General features: G+C 30.8%; 4 protein-coding genes across 5 annotated transcripts; 2 read left to right on the forward strand and 2 right to left on the reverse strand.

Moving 5' to 3' along the window:
* Positions 1-141: 141 nt before the first annotated feature.
* On the forward strand, positions 142-6791 carry LOC106103864 (probable cardiolipin synthase (CMP-forming)). The gene is made up of 5 exons (XM_013283776.1): positions 142-747; positions 816-953; positions 1276-1491; positions 3722-3817; positions 4244-6791. The coding sequence occupies exons 1-5, from the start codon at positions 328-330 to the stop codon at positions 4394-4396; spliced, it is 1023 nt and encodes a 340-aa protein (XP_013139230.1). The 5' UTR covers positions 142-327; the 3' UTR covers positions 4397-6791.
* Positions 5959-9151, reverse strand: LOC106103865 (transforming acidic coiled-coil-containing protein 3-like). Its single transcript, XM_013283777.1, has 2 exons — positions 8868-9151; positions 5959-8744 (listed from the first exon to the last, which is right to left on the reverse strand). The coding sequence occupies exon 2, from the start codon at positions 8675-8677 to the stop codon at positions 7712-7714; it is 966 nt and encodes a 321-aa protein (XP_013139231.1). The 5' UTR covers positions 8678-8744; positions 8868-9151; the 3' UTR covers positions 5959-7711.
* Positions 9152-9713: 562 nt separating this feature from the next.
* Positions 9714-12247, reverse strand: LOC106103876 (probable complex I intermediate-associated protein 30, mitochondrial). The gene is made up of 5 exons (XM_013283789.1): positions 11777-12247; positions 11053-11270; positions 10405-10590; positions 9923-10067; positions 9714-9831 (listed from the first exon to the last, which is right to left on the reverse strand). The coding sequence occupies exons 1-5, from the start codon at positions 12072-12074 to the stop codon at positions 9752-9754; spliced, it is 927 nt and encodes a 308-aa protein (XP_013139243.1). The 5' UTR covers positions 12075-12247; the 3' UTR covers positions 9714-9751.
* Positions 12248-12511: 264 nt separating this feature from the next.
* LOC106103877 (probable glucosamine 6-phosphate N-acetyltransferase) lies at positions 12512-16169 on the forward strand. Of its 2 annotated transcripts, XR_001225639.1 has the most exons (7): positions 12512-12934; positions 13165-13384; positions 14940-15067; positions 15195-15256; positions 15325-15465; positions 15633-15781; positions 15816-16169. XR_001225639.1 is itself a non-coding variant. In XM_013283790.1 (6 exons), the coding sequence occupies exons 1-6, from the start codon at positions 12908-12910 to the stop codon at positions 15649-15651; spliced, it is 597 nt and encodes a 198-aa protein (XP_013139244.1). In that variant the 5' UTR covers positions 12512-12907; the 3' UTR covers positions 15652-16169. The 2 variants fall into 2 exon arrangements, 1 of the variants encoding a protein (XP_013139244.1); XM_013283790.1 differs by having other exon boundaries at positions 15633-16169.
* The last annotated feature ends 148 nt before the right edge of the window (positions 16170-16317 follow it).

Consider the following 16317-nt stretch of genomic DNA (forward strand, 5'->3'; position numbering starts at 1 on the left):
AGCAAATAACTCCGAGGGACGGAGATTACCAGAAAGAACATTGTTTAAAAAAAAATACTTTAACTTTTGACGTTGGATGCTACAGATAAAATATTTTATTTGGACTTTCTTTTTTGTACACTCTTTGCTTTCTTTGCGTCAGTGTCAGGTATAATGTCAGTTACGTCAAAAATAAACGATTGGGGGTTGGGGGAAGAAATAAAATAAAGTTGCTTAAATAAATCTAAGTTAACTAAACAAGTACAACATACAAGTGAAGAGTATTTTACGAATGTATTTAGCATTTATAATATTAGTTTACATAAATAAGTAAGAAACATTTCTGTAATGAACTTCAAAAACTTTAGGATTGTAAAGCAGGTACAAACGTTATGCCGTAATCATGTTGGTTATTTTAAAACCTATAGTACTCTAAAAGTACACACAGTAGTAAGGAATAGAAATAATCCAGTAAAATACAAAATATCACTTTCATCAGCAGTATGTGTTTATTCATCAGATAGTAAAAAACACTTCTTAGATTTAGAGAAAAAGGCAGTAGATTTCAAAGATGCATTTGAGCATAAAAAGGAACAAATAAAAGAGACTGAACATCGAATTCGACAAAAAGGCGTTCAGTTGGTTAAAGATATCAAACAACAAAAGGAAATTACAGAACAGAAAATAAGAGTAAAAAAGGACTACATCATTAAAGATTTACAAGAAACTAAAGCCAAAGTTAAGGAGAAATTTGAAGAAGTTGTGGAGGTATTTAATTTGTTAAGTTATGATTATAGCAATATTGGGATTTATTCTAATTTATAAATATGTTTTAGAGAGAAAATGTGTTCACAATACCAAACATGCTGTGTGTTGCGAGGATAACCATGTCTCCATACTTGGGGTATGTTATTCTCCAGGATAACTATAACTTAGCTTTGGGCTTGTTAGTTTTTGCTGGAGTCACAGATCTAGTAAGTATTATTTTGTCCTTCTAAAATCATAATGTATATATTGTATACTTTCAATAAACGTCGTAATGTCCAAAAGTTAATATTATCAACATATTCCAATACCTTGCTGTGTTGCCTTCTGCCGTCGAAAACCCAGAATTATAAGAAATACAATTTTTTTTTAAATTGTTGACTATTTATCTATTTTATGACATAAATTTTAATACATACCTGTGAAAAACATGATGAATAAATTCAAATTGTATATAACTGTAATTTAACATCTTGTCAATTGCTTTTTTATATATAGTGTACTTAATTTTAAGTAACAGTTTCTTTTTAGCTTGACGGTTGGATAGCACGAACATGGAAAAGTCAATCATCAAAAATGGGATCATTTTTAGATCCAATGGCAGACAAAGTTTTGGTTGCAACACTATTTGTTTGCTTAACATGGCAAGACTTGATACCACTTCCGTTGACGCTACTTATAATTGCGAGAGATGTGGCATTGGTTGCTGCTGGTTTTGTGATCAGATATAAAAGTCTACCACCACCTGTAAGTTATATTCTATCTTTATTACTAATCTTAACATGTTAGAGGAAACCCCAAATTACCTTATGTATATACCATCCCAAAAATACTGATACTAAACATTGTTGTGTTTAACTCCTTTATAACAAAGTTCTTAAGGATTTTAAAGACAACCATACTTCTCACTAATATGAATGCAAAAGTTTGGATGGATGGACATCTGTCCATATATTTGCATGTTGGTGAATGAAAATATGTTTATGCTTCAAACTGGGTTCCATACCAACGTGGATTAAATTGAATTAGATTAGTAGTACAGATTAAACACAAACCACTATGTATATATAAATGTAGCTCGAAACTCACAGTAAGTATTTTAAAATAAAAATGTTTACATCAACATTGTGGTATTTTAAATACAACCTTAAATGTCATGGATTAATCGTAAAGTTGTTGATCTCAAGTATAATTTCGTATTGAAACTTTATTCCAATTAATAAAAGGTCATTGTATCAACGCGTGGCATTGTTTGCAGTTGGTACAGTCAGCTACATAAATAAGTATACATTTAGCCGGTTTTAGCTCTACTGGTGCCCTGTTGCAAGGTTACTATGGAGCTCTTTTATTGTGACTGGGGGAGGGGTGGTTAAGAGTGGCGTATGATAGTATAATGTACATATCTGTGGAGCCCCTTTCTGTCAGTCGTTCTGAGCGAAACCCCAACCGCACACTACCTAACACTACTAACACTAGTACTGTCATTAACAAAGTTTCGAAATCTTATCGGCGGTATTTCCATATCAATACGATTTGGGGTCTCATGAAGTGAGCCTACCATTTCCTTAAAGGCTGGCAACGCATCTGTAGTTCCTCTGGTGCGGATGTCTATGAGCGTCGTTGATCACCTCGATGTTCACGCCGCTCGTTTGCACCCGTTAATTATAAAAAATGTTGTATACGCCTTCGGTTTAAAAAATTGTATGATCGCCCGCATGCTCCCGAAGTTAAATGTTACTGACAAATACGTAGATACGTATTTTGTATGTTTCTAAAGTTTTGTAAAAGTTAACATATTTATTCAGCTGACTGTACAATATGAGGTCACGTCTGCACATGGTCTGCGTATGTCTCACGTACATTTTCATATGTATGCCATTTTAGTGTTCTTTAACGTCTATGGGCTCGATACCTTTGTTAGAGCCAAGAATTTTTTATTAAGGTGAAGGAAATCTTTGAGGTTAAATTGAAATTGTAAATTGCATTATAGGATTTAGATTTAGATTATTTAGTTTGCAAGATTTCATCACCATCAGCTCTCTATACGTCCCGACTGAAAGGCTTGGGGCCTACAATCAGGTTGTCTAGGCCTATCCAACATTTATTTTAAAAAATCAATCCTATGGGTTCCTAGCTTCTTTGACCCATATTCAAAATATTCTAGACGAATATAGCAGTCAAGCAATATGTCGTCGAAGGATTGTATACAAAAGTAAAAGCGTTACGTCACTTGATTGATTTGTGTTTATAGTAAGCCCGATGCGGACGCGGAAGGAAGCCCCAAACCATAGACTATGTTTTAACATTTTAATGTTGACACGAAGCTATTTTCCGAAAATAGTTATAGCCATAAATAGTTTTATGTTAAACAATGAACGTTAGTTGTAACAGCTGTTGAAAGAAAAGACCCAGTTTATAAGTGTTTTCTTTTTGCTATGTTCTTTGTCCATGATCGTTTTAAGAATAGTTACATAGTAAAATCTGATTTAGATCATAATTATTGTGTAGAAAAAAGAACGAACAAACAAGCCAATTGGATTCAATTCGAAGTAAATCATTACACAACGCTCTGTTTACTTGACAATTACGAAATCGTGAAATTTTAAATACGACAAAATATTGGCAATAACCCGTTCGACGTCCTTTACATATTACTCTGAAAGTAACCGGTTTAAATTAAACGACAGATTGCATTTTCATAAATGTAACCCATATTGCCGTTTATGTAGAATTTTTATAATAAATATAGGCGTGAACAAATAACAAGCCAGGGCGTTCATTTTAAGGAAATTCTACATATGATCGTAAATTTTTTCCTACATGTTTCAAGTTTTAAGGAATCCTTTATCGTAAATCTACTAATAATTCGATTTTTTAGGGTAATGGCTAATCATGAGTTCAATTATTTTCCTTAACAACTAATGCATGTAAACATTTATTTTATTAGTAACAATAATGACACAATGTATTGTTTCAGAGAACCTTGAGCAGATATTTCGACGTGACGCACGCCACTGCACAACTGGCGCCCACGTTCATTAGCAAAGTGAATACAGCAATCCAGCTATTATTGGTAAACAACCCAAATGTTAATCAACTATTAAGTCACGATGATTCTATATCGATTTGAGTCAGATGTTTTGATATAAATATAGGAACTTTAACGACCGAGTACGAAATCGTAGATATGCGAATTTGAAGTCTGTCTACTCTCCTTCACGGGTTTGAAGTTTTTTAATACAACGTTGAGTAGAGATTATATCACAGGGTTATGTCGTTTATTTATTTTCTTATAAAGTGCGCCAATATTCGACGACAGAATCTTTTATTTCACAAGACAGATTCCAGTTCCTTGCTGTCATGTAACTAATATCCTCCAATTATCTTAGGGAAGTCGCAACTGCCACGTATATTTCGGAGTTGTTGTGACATCTGGTTCATTTTGAATTTTATGTAAGAATTATTTACAATAGTTTTTAAGCATGTAAACTTTTTTCAGGTTGGCACCACCCTCGCTTCACCCGTATTTGACTACGTGCATCATCCTGCGTTACAAATACTTTGCGGAGTCACAGCCGCGACCACAGTTGTATCAGCGCTAAGCTATCTTATTAGAAAAGATACATATAAAATTCTTAAGAAAAAATTATGATAAAACACAAAGAAAGTTACATAAATGTATAAAAATTGTAAATAAATACAGTTTTATTTATTTCAAAGTTTCGTAACAAGGTTGTTCGCTTATTACATTGAAACCTATATATAGTCATAAATGTCCTGTGTGAGTCATTATATTACACAAACAGAATTTACTTCTCGGCCTAGAAACCAATTCCCGGCATACATCTTAACGAATATGACCTAATAACTTGAGAACGATTTTAAAATTTGGTTTCACTTCAGGTATCGCTAACTAAAAAAACCATTTTACAAATTCAAGACATTCTGAAAATTTTTAAACAATCTAAATACTTGCAGAGGTAATGAAGGAAACATCAATTATAGGATTAAAGTCAAAACGGAATAAACGACGTCCGCGTCTTCTGAGGGTCAAGGGTTTGAGTCCACTTGAGTCAATTTCTAATTTTAGCGTTGAAATTAAACTTTACTCGTATTGTTTATCTATTTATTAAGATATGAGATATCTATATTTATCTTATCAAAAACTAGCTGATTATATTGTAATAAAGCTACTCGATAGTAAAATAGCCAGCTACTATATCTATGTATGTTCACAGAAGTTCCAAATAAACTATATATATAAATACTAGGATGAGTTTCATTTCCTGGACTGCGTCTGGATTTTCCTTACGATCTAAGAATATCCTTCGAGGTCGTTGCCATCTTTACTATAATAAAAGTAAATAGTTTGCATTTAATTACATACAGAATTGTATTTTAGTTTATGTTTTTTTTATCGAGAAACGAAATAATAATATAAAAGTATATTACTAAGTTTATAACCGATAAACAAAAGATCGTGAGTTCGACATATGTACTCCAATAGTCGTGGGTCGTGGATTGAATTTCGTAGTAATTTGTAGATGGTATATCTACATGAATTTATCAGGCGGACAACATATTATAGTTATAAATATTACACGCTCAAACAGCTAATTTTCATAATGTAATCAATTCCACTTTTAAACATCATATTTTCTTCTGTATCTTAACATCATAATCTTAACATCTCAACACACTAAGTGCTTCCAACTTCACTTTACGTATCGCAGTGACACTGAATGTGTTGAGGAAATATTTCTATTTAGTGTACATTAAGGAACAATAAATGCAATAACTACATCATGCATAAAAAAGGGAAGTAATAAATGTAGATACAAAATATTGATCAATTTATTTCCTCATTCTATTCACATGAATAAACATTTACGTACAAAATATCGAAATCATAAAAAAAAAACATGAATATGATACAAAATTACACTTAAAGTAATGAAAATTTTATAACACAATACAAAGGATTTGCTAATTATTGGGCTGATAAAAATATGAATTACATTTCAAACTAATATACTTTAATAGATGAATGTGAAGTATTTCGAATGACAAGGAATTTCACGTTAAAAAGAAATATAAAAATAATTATGTGGAATGTTACATACTGCATAAATTTGTGTAATGACAAAGAATTAAACAGATTGATGATTGTTTAAAAAAAATACAAAACTATAGAGATGATAACCAATTCGTTTCATACAAAAATATAATCACAGTGCAATACATTGCAGATTTAATGCTGTATTCAGCAGAACAATCCAGTTATACATGTTTAGGACATTTTAATGAGATCTTTTTTTTTACTTTTTATGATTATATTACTGATGTTACACACTGGACACTAAATGTTACATCTAGATTTAACAACTAGTAAATGTTAATTTTGTAAATGTGAAAAACATAGATTTATAACCTATAGGTGTTTAATCCAGAGCTCAAATGTGAGGATAAAAAAGGCCTCATGTACTTTTACTGGGGTAAATTTCCTTCAGTGTTGTCATTTACAAAATAAATTGACATATCGATAAACGAATCTTAATTAGACATAAACCTCATATCAAAGACTTGCCTATAGGTCACATATCTATGGTGAAAAGTATGCAATAATTAATCATTACATAATGGACTAAATGGATGGTGAAGGTTAATCTCTGTAAAGGCACACATACACTAGATGCTCAGGTTTACTTTTGTCAATAAATTATATTAAATAATTTAATTAATCAAACATTGTCAACTATGTAATCTTTTTGGTATATTTTCAATTAATTAAAAAAAAGAACAAAAAAGCGTTACTCTCTGTTGATAAATAAAAAAGCTTATGGGAAGTATTTGCAATCATGCTCTTTGAAAATAATTTAAACCATTAATTCATTGTTCTTGACAGTCAAAATGGCTTTGCTATTGTGTAGACTAGAAGAATGTGAACTACATTTAGAGATCTGATAATATTTATTTTTTAAAAGATATATTGTCATTTTTTGCTAAAACATTTTTAGGATAACTATTCAATTCAATATACTGAAAATATAAAAAAAAAAAACAGAACAAACGTAAAGATCGAAAACTAGTGAAAGAAATTTTGATTAAGTAATTTAAAAAAGTGATAAAGAACAGAACTAAGGATTTTGACATACATAAGAAAAGGACTTCCCAATTTTCAAAAACTTTTTTATATTTAAAAATAGTTTTGGCATAAGTCATCTCTAATTCAGCCAAACATTGCCTCACTCTCCACTATATCTAATAAGAGTTTAAGAGTCAAAAAATATTCACAAAACACAAAATAACCATAAACAAATACATATACTATCCTATTATTTTTACATAAACAAAAATTTCAAATCATAATTATTATGGCAGCTAGTGTTTAGGAGCTCTTATCAAAATGTGTACTCTACAAATAATATTACTCACTAGCATGGGTGCAGTCGGACAGTCTTATGCACAAACTGTTATACTTAAGCATATAAGAATGTTGTTTAAAAATATACTATTTTACTGGACAATATTATGTAAATGTTACTTGACATTTGAATCAGAAAATAAACAGATTTAGATAATTACCAAATAATTTTGTAAAGAACCATATCAATTAAACCAATGGCATATAACACTTATATTGGATAATTTACTTTGAGTTAAGCACCAATGGTAAATCAACAACTTGAAGTTAACAAATGTCTCAGTATAAAAAACTTAAAATACTATTTAAAAATAACACAATCGTGCAATACTCATTGACATGATTGATTGCACAAATTGTGATAAATAAATATGTAATAGAGCATCAAACAAATTCGACAGTATTATCCTCTATGTAAGTAAATAAGCATTGTTAACTTGCTTTTGTAATATTTGTTACATATTAATTGTTAGTCTAATATTTAGCATGCAATTACAAATGCATGTAAGATAAATGAAAATGTAATTACTCAGTAATGATAAGTTAACCAACCTTGTTAATTAACTCATCACAGATTGCAGTAAGTTCTTCATTATCTTTGATTTTCTGAGCTAGAGATTCCTGCAACGAAGAAGCGTGAACTTCACTCTTTTTGAGCATAGCATTCAGTTTGAGAATCTCGGACTGATGGTACTTCTTTACCGAGTCTAGCTCTGCATTAGCTTTGTTCAATTGTTGCATAGCATGCTGTCTTAATGCTTCATAACGTGCCTCTAATTTCTGTATAGCATCATTGTTCTCTTCTACAGTTCTTTTCAGTGCTACTTCATTTGTTTTGTAATCTTGTATTATAACCTTACATCTCTCATATTTAGTGTGAACATCATTAAAAGCATGCTCCATTGAAGCTAAATGGGCAGCTGCTTCATCCCGCTCTCTAAGTAATGTTGCTCTCTCCTCCGTCCATCTTTTGGTTTCTGTATCTTTTTCACCAATCAGAGATGAGATTGTACGCTCATACTCTTCCATGACAATGCTCATTTGTTTATTATTTCGTACTTTCTCTGCAACACGTTGTGATAGGCCTTTCTCCTTCTCTGCATATTCTTCGTTAAGTTCAGTTAACTTTTTAATCTTTGTTTCACATTCCTCCAATCGGCTACGCAATTCCCTATTAATATCTCTTAAGCTTTGAGCTTCTTCCTCTTGAGCCGCTAACATTTCTTTAACAGCTCGTAACTGTTCCATAGTGTGGGGGTCCATGTCTGCAGGCCTGGTTATAACGGGGGGAGGAGGTGGTGTTGTACCCAAGCTCAAAAGGCGATCAATAGTCGCAATAGCAGGAGATACTGTACTTGATTTGACGGATGCAATTTTAGATGCCGATGGCTGGCTTCTGTTGATTGCTGGAGTGACAACTTGAGTTGGTTTTTCAGGAGGACCACTGTTACTTGGTTGCACAGACAATTGTTGCATTGAGTTCAATATATTTTGCTCTGTACTTGACATCGTACAATGTATTATTAACTATTTCCAAATACTACTGTTTTTGGATAGTCTGTGGAGACATCGTCTCCTGAAATTAAAAAAGAAAATTAACGACTTCAAGGGCAGCGCAGCTTAGTCACTAAGACGGAAATATTATCATTTATAATAAATAAAATTTATGAGATGATAAAAAAAATTCGATTCTACTTACAGTTGACAGATATAGACTTAATTATGAAATCGTCAACATCCCACGCATTAAAATGGACTAAATTAGAAGTATTATTGCACTGAATGGATACAAAGAAAATTTTATTATATTTCGTATACACAACACTTTATGAGATATCCACACTCTGGAGCGATAAAAAAGATTTTGATAAAACAATAACGCCCGTTGTTTCACTTGTAACGCTATTGGTTATTAAAATTCCAATTAATTTTTCATCCGATGGATGACATCAGTCCAGTCCATAGATGGAAGTTTATTTTAACAGATTACAGATTGTTATAGACGCAAATGGCCAGAGACCAAATTAATCGACCACAGATAAATCCAAGTATGCAAAATGTCTCAAATGGAGTTAAAAGGAATGTTCGCAGTAAAAAGTGTTGAATAATGTTTTAAATAGGATGTATATTATCTATAATTAGCGGATCTCATATGAGACTAATCACGATAAGCAAGGGACTACTATTTCTATGAATAATGTTTGTACGTTGCTTTAGTGGGCGATTGCCGTAGGAAGCCAGAGACTCGATTATTTTCTTAGTGGAAAAAAGTCTTAGTGCGTATAATTTAAAATCATCTTACCTTTTGGTAAAACCGGCAATTCTCGTTAATTACTTTTTCATTATTTATATTTATTTACCTTATTCTCACAAAAGGCATTCAAGAAGTCATTCTAAAATGTTTGGACGATCTTACGACTTTTGTATGATTAAGTCCTTTATGTGAATCAGTACTTAGCTTCCTAAAGGCTAAATGTAATTAAAATCTAAAGATAAAAAGACAAATAAAAGTTCTATTTGTAACAATCTTATATTTATTTTACTTAATTGTACTAAAACCAACAATTTATAAATAAATTCTTGTTACACTCCTACTATATATTTATCAGTTTTATACATTTCATAAGCAAACTCTTCTTCATGAGTTGGATCAAACTCTAGACCTGAAATTAAAATTATAATGAATTAAACACAAGTAAATAAAATATTTCCCTAATATGTAGGAAGTGTACTAGAAGTAGAAGTACTTCTTACCAACATATTCAATTTCTAAATTGAATGGGCCATTTATTTTGTCGCCACATGACACGCCAAAGTGCGTCACTTTGTCAAATCTCATTCTGCTTTGTCTGTCTTGTAGCCGACCTTTTGATCCCAATACAAACTTTGAAAATGGTATCTGAAAAATTATTTACAATTCCTTTGATAACTTGATCCAAAAAATGACCAATGAAAGTGCCAAATACCAATATATCAAATATTAATAAATCTTTTAATACACTTAATTGTACCCATTACAATTAAAGAAACATTAAGATTGAGATATTTAGTGGTGTTACCATATAAAAAAATCTGGAAACTGTCTAAAAACTGTATCATAAGGTATAATGTTATTGTGCACAAGTAATAAAATTACAGGATAGACACATATAACATTTTCAGTATTTTTTAGTTACAGACTAGCTGAGTCTGAGGTTAAAATTTATTCTCTTATTACTTTGATTATTTTTATATACCTTAGCAATTTGCCAATAAGGTCCACCTCTTGTGTACAATACATAATGATAAATGTCATTCCAGGTTATGTCATAGTAACCTTCACAGGATATGTTGAGTAAATATGATCTGCCATCACCTCTCACTTTCAGGACTAATGTATTATATAGACTCCAGTTATAAGTACTTGCCCGCTTAAAAGATTTCTGTAAAAAAAATAACATATCTTCCTTTTAAGAGATAGTTCCTTAATACCAGTAAAGATACACAGATGCGAATGTTTTTATAGGACTGTAAATGTTCAAATTCTCTCAAATAAATTAAATATTGTAATACCAAAATGTAGTTATGGTATACCTTTGGCCTGTATTAAGACAATATGGCCTTGTTGGAGTTTTTATATGTTGTTACTGGCAGGCAACACTTTGCACAGGTAGAATAATTTTAACATTGGAACAATGTATTTAAATTTTATAAGGAATTGTACAATTGATGTTCATGAAAGACTTCTCATCATTACACATACCACTTAACATATGTAAAATATGAGACTGTATTAAATGTAAACTGTGCTTGTTTCGCGCTAATATACCAATTTAATATGTGAAGAAAGTCTTTCTAATAAAAAAACAAATAGTATCAATGAAGGAGTTACTTTTTCAACATACCCTAATTCTCTTAGACCTAATAGCACAGTATCCAGCTTTTTTGATTCTTCCATCTTTAGGTACTCTAGTATCTAAGTAACCATGAAAGTTTGCTCTTCCAGCAGAACTCATGTCAAAGCTGCAGGTACTGAAACCTTCATTGTGGTCACTGTCACAAGTTGACACAAAGTTATCCAATACACCAGGTTCATTGAAGCACCAAATAAGATCAGTTTCACCTGAAAACTTTTATTGATGTAATTCAGATAATATTTGCCCTCATCATCTCTAATATTATTCAGTAGTTTAATCTTAATAACATCATCATCATCCACTTGCCCTTATCCTTTATGGAGAGTTGGCACAGTATGTGCTGCTCTTCCATACATCTCTATCAGCCGTCATATCTGAATCCACTCCTTTCTTAAGCATATCCTCTTTCACACAATTCATCCATACTTTCTTCTTAACATAAGGAAAGATAAATTTCTTTATAGTATTAAATTGATTTAATGATATTAAGCGGCATCTAAATATTATAATTATTATCTGTGCTGAATTACAAATAATTAGATTTGAATATAGCTTACATTATTTAGACTTCTATTGGTGAGAGTACTTTTGAGATTAAACTAGTAGTTATGATTTTATTTGTTACATACAAATACACAAATCTTTGTATAATATTCATAGTACACAGAGTATGCTCTTCTGATTCTTAGTTTTTTTTTTTTAATATACTCACCTGGTCTTGCTACCAACAGTGGATCTGCTTCTAAAAACTCTTTTATTTCTTTAGCAAACAGTTTCAGTTCAACTTTAAGTTCTTTATAACCATTTTTCATGTGTTCAATGTAAGAGACATTTTCCTGAGTTTGATAGCCGCCTTTCCTTTCTTTTTCCCAAAATAAATTACGGTTCACAGGTACAAAAGATTGTGCAATGCAGCTTAATATCGGCCTATTATCTAACTTTTTACATAATACTGAATAATGTCGAAAATAAATCACAGTTTTCAATGTTTTATTAAATATTATAGACATTTTGTAATAAAAAAGAAAAGACCCTTGCACGTCCTATTATACAACTTCAATGTAGTTTACAAGTAAATTATTTCATATTGTATTTTATTAGAAGTGTCATTAATTCTCTTAATTAATTGATATTATTATTTATCCTGAAAATTATAACCTCAATCTTCAAAATTTTTAAAAACAAACTTTGACGTCTATCTGGTCAATCAATATTGCCCAGTCCGGTATTATACGAGTAATTAAACATGTAAAAATACCTACTTAAATTTAATAAAATACTTAACCTTTGTATACGCGTTTAAAGAAGTTTTCTTCCCATTAATGTAAGATATATTTTTACAAATTGTGCATCCTCCATCCAAGACATTTCTTAAAGACTACGTGTACGTGTAGTTTATAAACGTTATAGTTTTGTCAGCTGAATGACGTTTTGACATTGACATTAATAAAACATCGAGTTTGATTGATGGAACGAAAAATGATGTTGAAATACAATTTTATACGTTTGCATGTAAATAGTAAGCTTGCATAATACCAATTTGTGCGTAGGTTACGTCTAGTTGTTAAATGAGACTGCGGTATAGTGTGGTGATTGTTACTTTCACCTTCGTACGTAGTTGACCAATACACGTTATGGGAATTTCAATATTTACAATAGTCAACCAATAGCTGATAGTCATATTCAAGTTCAACATAAGTGGACACTATATTTTGCCACGTACTTTTGAGTTATATACCGAACCGAGAGCTAAACGCATATCGTAATTGAAGTTGGTTGATCTTTCATTTGAATTATGTTAATCAAGGTAGATTAATAAAACAGACGATAAAAATTATTCACAATGGGTATGCAAACGCATATCAATGAGGTAAAATTTCATTTATATTTTTGTAATTTAATTTATAATAAAATAATTATGTTTGTCTTTTTTTGCCTTATTAGACAATTATTTTTTTGTATTAAATTCTTTTTTATTCAATATTTAAATATTAATTTGTACTAAGTTACAATGTAATAGGAATATATTTTAAATAAATTGTAAAAAATAACATTGATTAATTAATTTATAATTTTTTAATTACTATTGACCATTTTTAGGACCGGAATATGTCAGAATATCTGTACAATCCAGATATACTGCAAAAGTTGGATTTCAGTAAGAGCCCAGCTGTTTTCAAACCAAAAATCAGTGCAGCAAATCCAGGTGCAGAATGGATGGTAGTGAGACCATTGCAGCGAGCAGACTTTGACAAAGGGTTCCTACAGTTGCTCAGCCAATTGACCAGCACTGGCAGCATCACAAGAAAACAGTTTGATGGTAAGTAGCTGGTGTTTTATACCAACTTAGAAAAAGGAGGATCTTGATTTTATGTTTTTTTTTTTTATGTACATAAGAACATTAATTACTCTGTGATGTATGATCAGATTTATGATTCTTTTTTTTTGGAAGTCATTTGGTCCCACTATTTTTAAAACTGAAAACTATGAAGTAGTTTAATTTTAGCACTAGTAGACTTAGAATTTAATTACTTTGAAAAGGTTTGATCATCTCATCAGTATTTTTACATTTTGTCTCTTTTAAATATCTAGTTTATAAAGAAAAATCTATGCATATTGTGTGTATATGTGTTAATTAAAAAACCTTTCACTGTTTTTTATTTTAATTATAACATTACACTTAAAAGAAACTAATTAAATTCTTTACGGTCCGGTAAGCCTACTATAATTTGATAGGTAAACCAGTTTCTATTATGGAATGTTGGCCTTTGACGGCGTCGCGACGTGACCTTAAATGAACGCGACAAGTTTTACAACAGCCTTGTCTTCCTGGTTACTATTTTAATGGTCATTGCATTGATATGATTACTTGTGACCTGAATCTTTGTTTTTTAATATTATATGGTGGCAAACAAGCAAGCAGCCACTGGAATTCGCGTAAATTATTTCATACAAAATATATGATAATTTCTATGTATTCATATTAAGGCAGCAAATGTTACATTTATCATTTATTTGATATTTTCTTTGTCATTACTATTTGTTTCTTAATACCTTCTTGGGTTTAGAGGAAGTACAATTATGTTATAGTTAAACACTGAATGCATTTTCAGTAAAAAGTGAGATTAAGTTGTTTATTCAAATGGTTGTATAATTCAATATCTCTTTTTTATGTTATACTAGTTTGAATATTGTTTAATGGATGTATTATGTTTCATAATGATAAAATAATGTATAGATAATTATGAAGTAGTTTGATAGTGTATCAATTGGTCTACTAAGAATTAATTAACACTTAAATTATGGTTTATACCTTGTGTAAAACACATTGTATAGTATTTTTTAATGTAAAGATAAGTTTCCACTACTAATACTCCTGTGTAAATTAAATTGTCATCCATTTTAATCTCTTAAAAAAATCTAAAAAGAAGGATTAGTAGCAATTGTAACTCAATAAAATATTTTTTATATTTATAAGTTAACTACGTATTGATGGATGTGGATATGGAAAAATCTAAGATATTCTTAGCTGAACTTGATATTAACTGGTTCTACAGTTAAAGGTCAGACAAACCATTGATTTAATGAACTACAGATGTGACCAAAATTTGCTAATATTACATAAGACATTGTACAATAAAGTTTAATAATATTGTTGTTTGAATTACCACAAAGAAAGGAAGCAAAAGAAATATGAGACTGATTATACTATATTCAGTGTCTTTAAATAGGGTACTATTAAAGATATTTGTCTCCATGTGCTTAAAGAATCATGTTTAGAACTACACATGTTGTTTAGGTATTGTATAGATATAGAACTATTATATAATATGGTAGTAATTTTTTTTAATTTCATATTAATGTGTATGTTACAGAACGTTTCACACAAATGAAAATGTCCGGTGGCCATTATGTTACGGTGATTGAGGACACGCGTTCGTCAAAGATCATCGGAGCAGCTACACTGACGGTGGAACAGAAATTCATTCACAACTGCTCACTTGTGAGTAAAATAAATTTAAGTTTGCTGATCGCTTAATATAGTCATACACATAAGAAAGTTTATAAAAATAACAGAATAATCTATTAGCTTTGCAAAATTACTTATGTAATGATATTTCGTATTTCAGCGTGGTCGCTTAGAAGATGTTGTAGTAAATGACACATACAGAGGGCAACAGTTAGGAAAATTGTAAGTATTATAAAATAACTATTTTTCCCTTAAAAAAAGATAGTGTTTTAAGTGAACATTAATTTCAGAATAGTGGTGACAGTGTCACTGCTGGCCCAGGAGTTGGGCTGCTATAAGATGTCACTTGACTGCAAAGACAAGCTGATCAAGTTCTATGAGACACTCGGGTACAAGCTTGAGCCTGGTAACTCTAACGCTATGAATATGAGGTATGTATTTAGTGCCACCCTTTTAAATTACTTTTACATGTGGAGTTTGTAATCAACTTAATGGCTAGATTTTCTTATCTGTTACCATATTACAATAATATGCTATTGTGTTTTTCCATGACATTTCTAAGTAATATGCTTGTATTTATTGAGTACATTTGTTTCAGATTCGAGGATCCCTCTTGACAATTAGCCGCTGGGGCGTCCGACCTGCGCTCTAAACTGTAAGTTACGCCACAGCCGAGCAGCTCGCAACAACGTTATACTCTCACCAGTTCTCACTGATGAAACATACACAAAATATGTTGGTCAACGTGTTTAGTGTGAATGTTTCGTCAGTGCGCACTCGCGGTCACTATTATCACACTTTCGCTTTCTCTTGTTTCACTCGATGTATTTTGTAAAATTTTCATATTACTTTTAACAGCTTTAAAAAATTTTCAATTACGAGATAAATGATCTTCTGATGGTGCTTAATTAATTTGATAACTTTAAACTCTCATGTTAAAGAAATTTTTTCGGAGTTGATGAAGTAATAGAAAAAAATGCTTTATTTCATAACTGATTGTTTAGTCAATTAAAATTCATTGGAAAATCTCCGCTTTACTCCTTATGTTAACGTTTGTTGCGTTTCCTGCTTAGTTGTGTTTGTAATAACAGTTGCGGGGTCAATTTTTCTATCTATCAATATATTTGTTGGCCAACATTGTAGAAATAAAAATAACTATAGAGTTTCGGCGAACAATTTTATTGATGGGGTGTGAAATTGATTTTGGATGCCTTAGCATATAAGAGATTTTGCTTTTTGCTTAAGCTACAACAATAATGTGACAACTGTGTTATAAGAAATAT

Source organism: Papilio polytes, unplaced genomic scaffold (assembly GCF_000836215.1).
Source record: "Papilio polytes unplaced genomic scaffold, Ppol_1.0 DF823699.1, whole genome shotgun sequence".
NCBI classification, from domain to species: domain Eukaryota; kingdom Metazoa; phylum Arthropoda; class Insecta; order Lepidoptera; family Papilionidae; genus Papilio; species Papilio polytes.

Excerpts from the sequence above, each read along its gene's own strand:
- LOC106103864 (XM_013283776.1), top strand. The coding sequence starts at position 328 with ATGAACTTCAAAAACTTTAGGATTGTAAAGCAGGTACAAACGTTATGC. Across the intron at positions 748-815 it reads AATTTGAAGAAGTTGTGGAG|AGAGAAAATGTGTTCACAAT; the intron begins GTATTTAATTTG and ends AATATGTTTTAG. Across the intron at positions 1,492-3,721 it reads ATAAAAGTCTACCACCACCT|AGAACCTTGAGCAGATATTT; the intron begins GTAAGTTATATT and ends GTATTGTTTCAG.
- LOC106103865 (XM_013283777.1), bottom strand. The coding sequence starts at position 8,677 with ATGTCAAGTACAGAGCAAAATATATTGAACTCAATGCAACAATTGTCT.
- LOC106103876 (XM_013283789.1), bottom strand. The coding sequence starts at position 12,074 with ATGTCTATAATATTTAATAAAACATTGAAAACTGTGATTTATTTTCGA. Across the intron at positions 11,271-11,776 it reads ACTGTTGGTAGCAAGACCAG|GTGAAACTGATCTTATTTGG; the intron begins GTGAGTATATTA and ends AAAAGTTTTCAG. Across the intron at positions 9,832-9,922 it reads TTTAGAAATTGAATATGTTG|GTCTAGAGTTTGATCCAACT; the intron begins GTAAGAAGTACT and ends TTTTAATTTCAG.
- LOC106103877 (XM_013283790.1), top strand. The coding sequence starts at position 12,908 with ATGGGTATGCAAACGCATATCAATGAG. Across the intron at positions 13,385-14,939 it reads CACAAGAAAACAGTTTGATG|AACGTTTCACACAAATGAAA; the intron begins GTAAGTAGCTGG and ends TGTATGTTACAG. Across the intron at positions 15,257-15,324 it reads GGGCAACAGTTAGGAAAATT|AATAGTGGTGACAGTGTCAC; the intron begins GTAAGTATTATA and ends CATTAATTTCAG.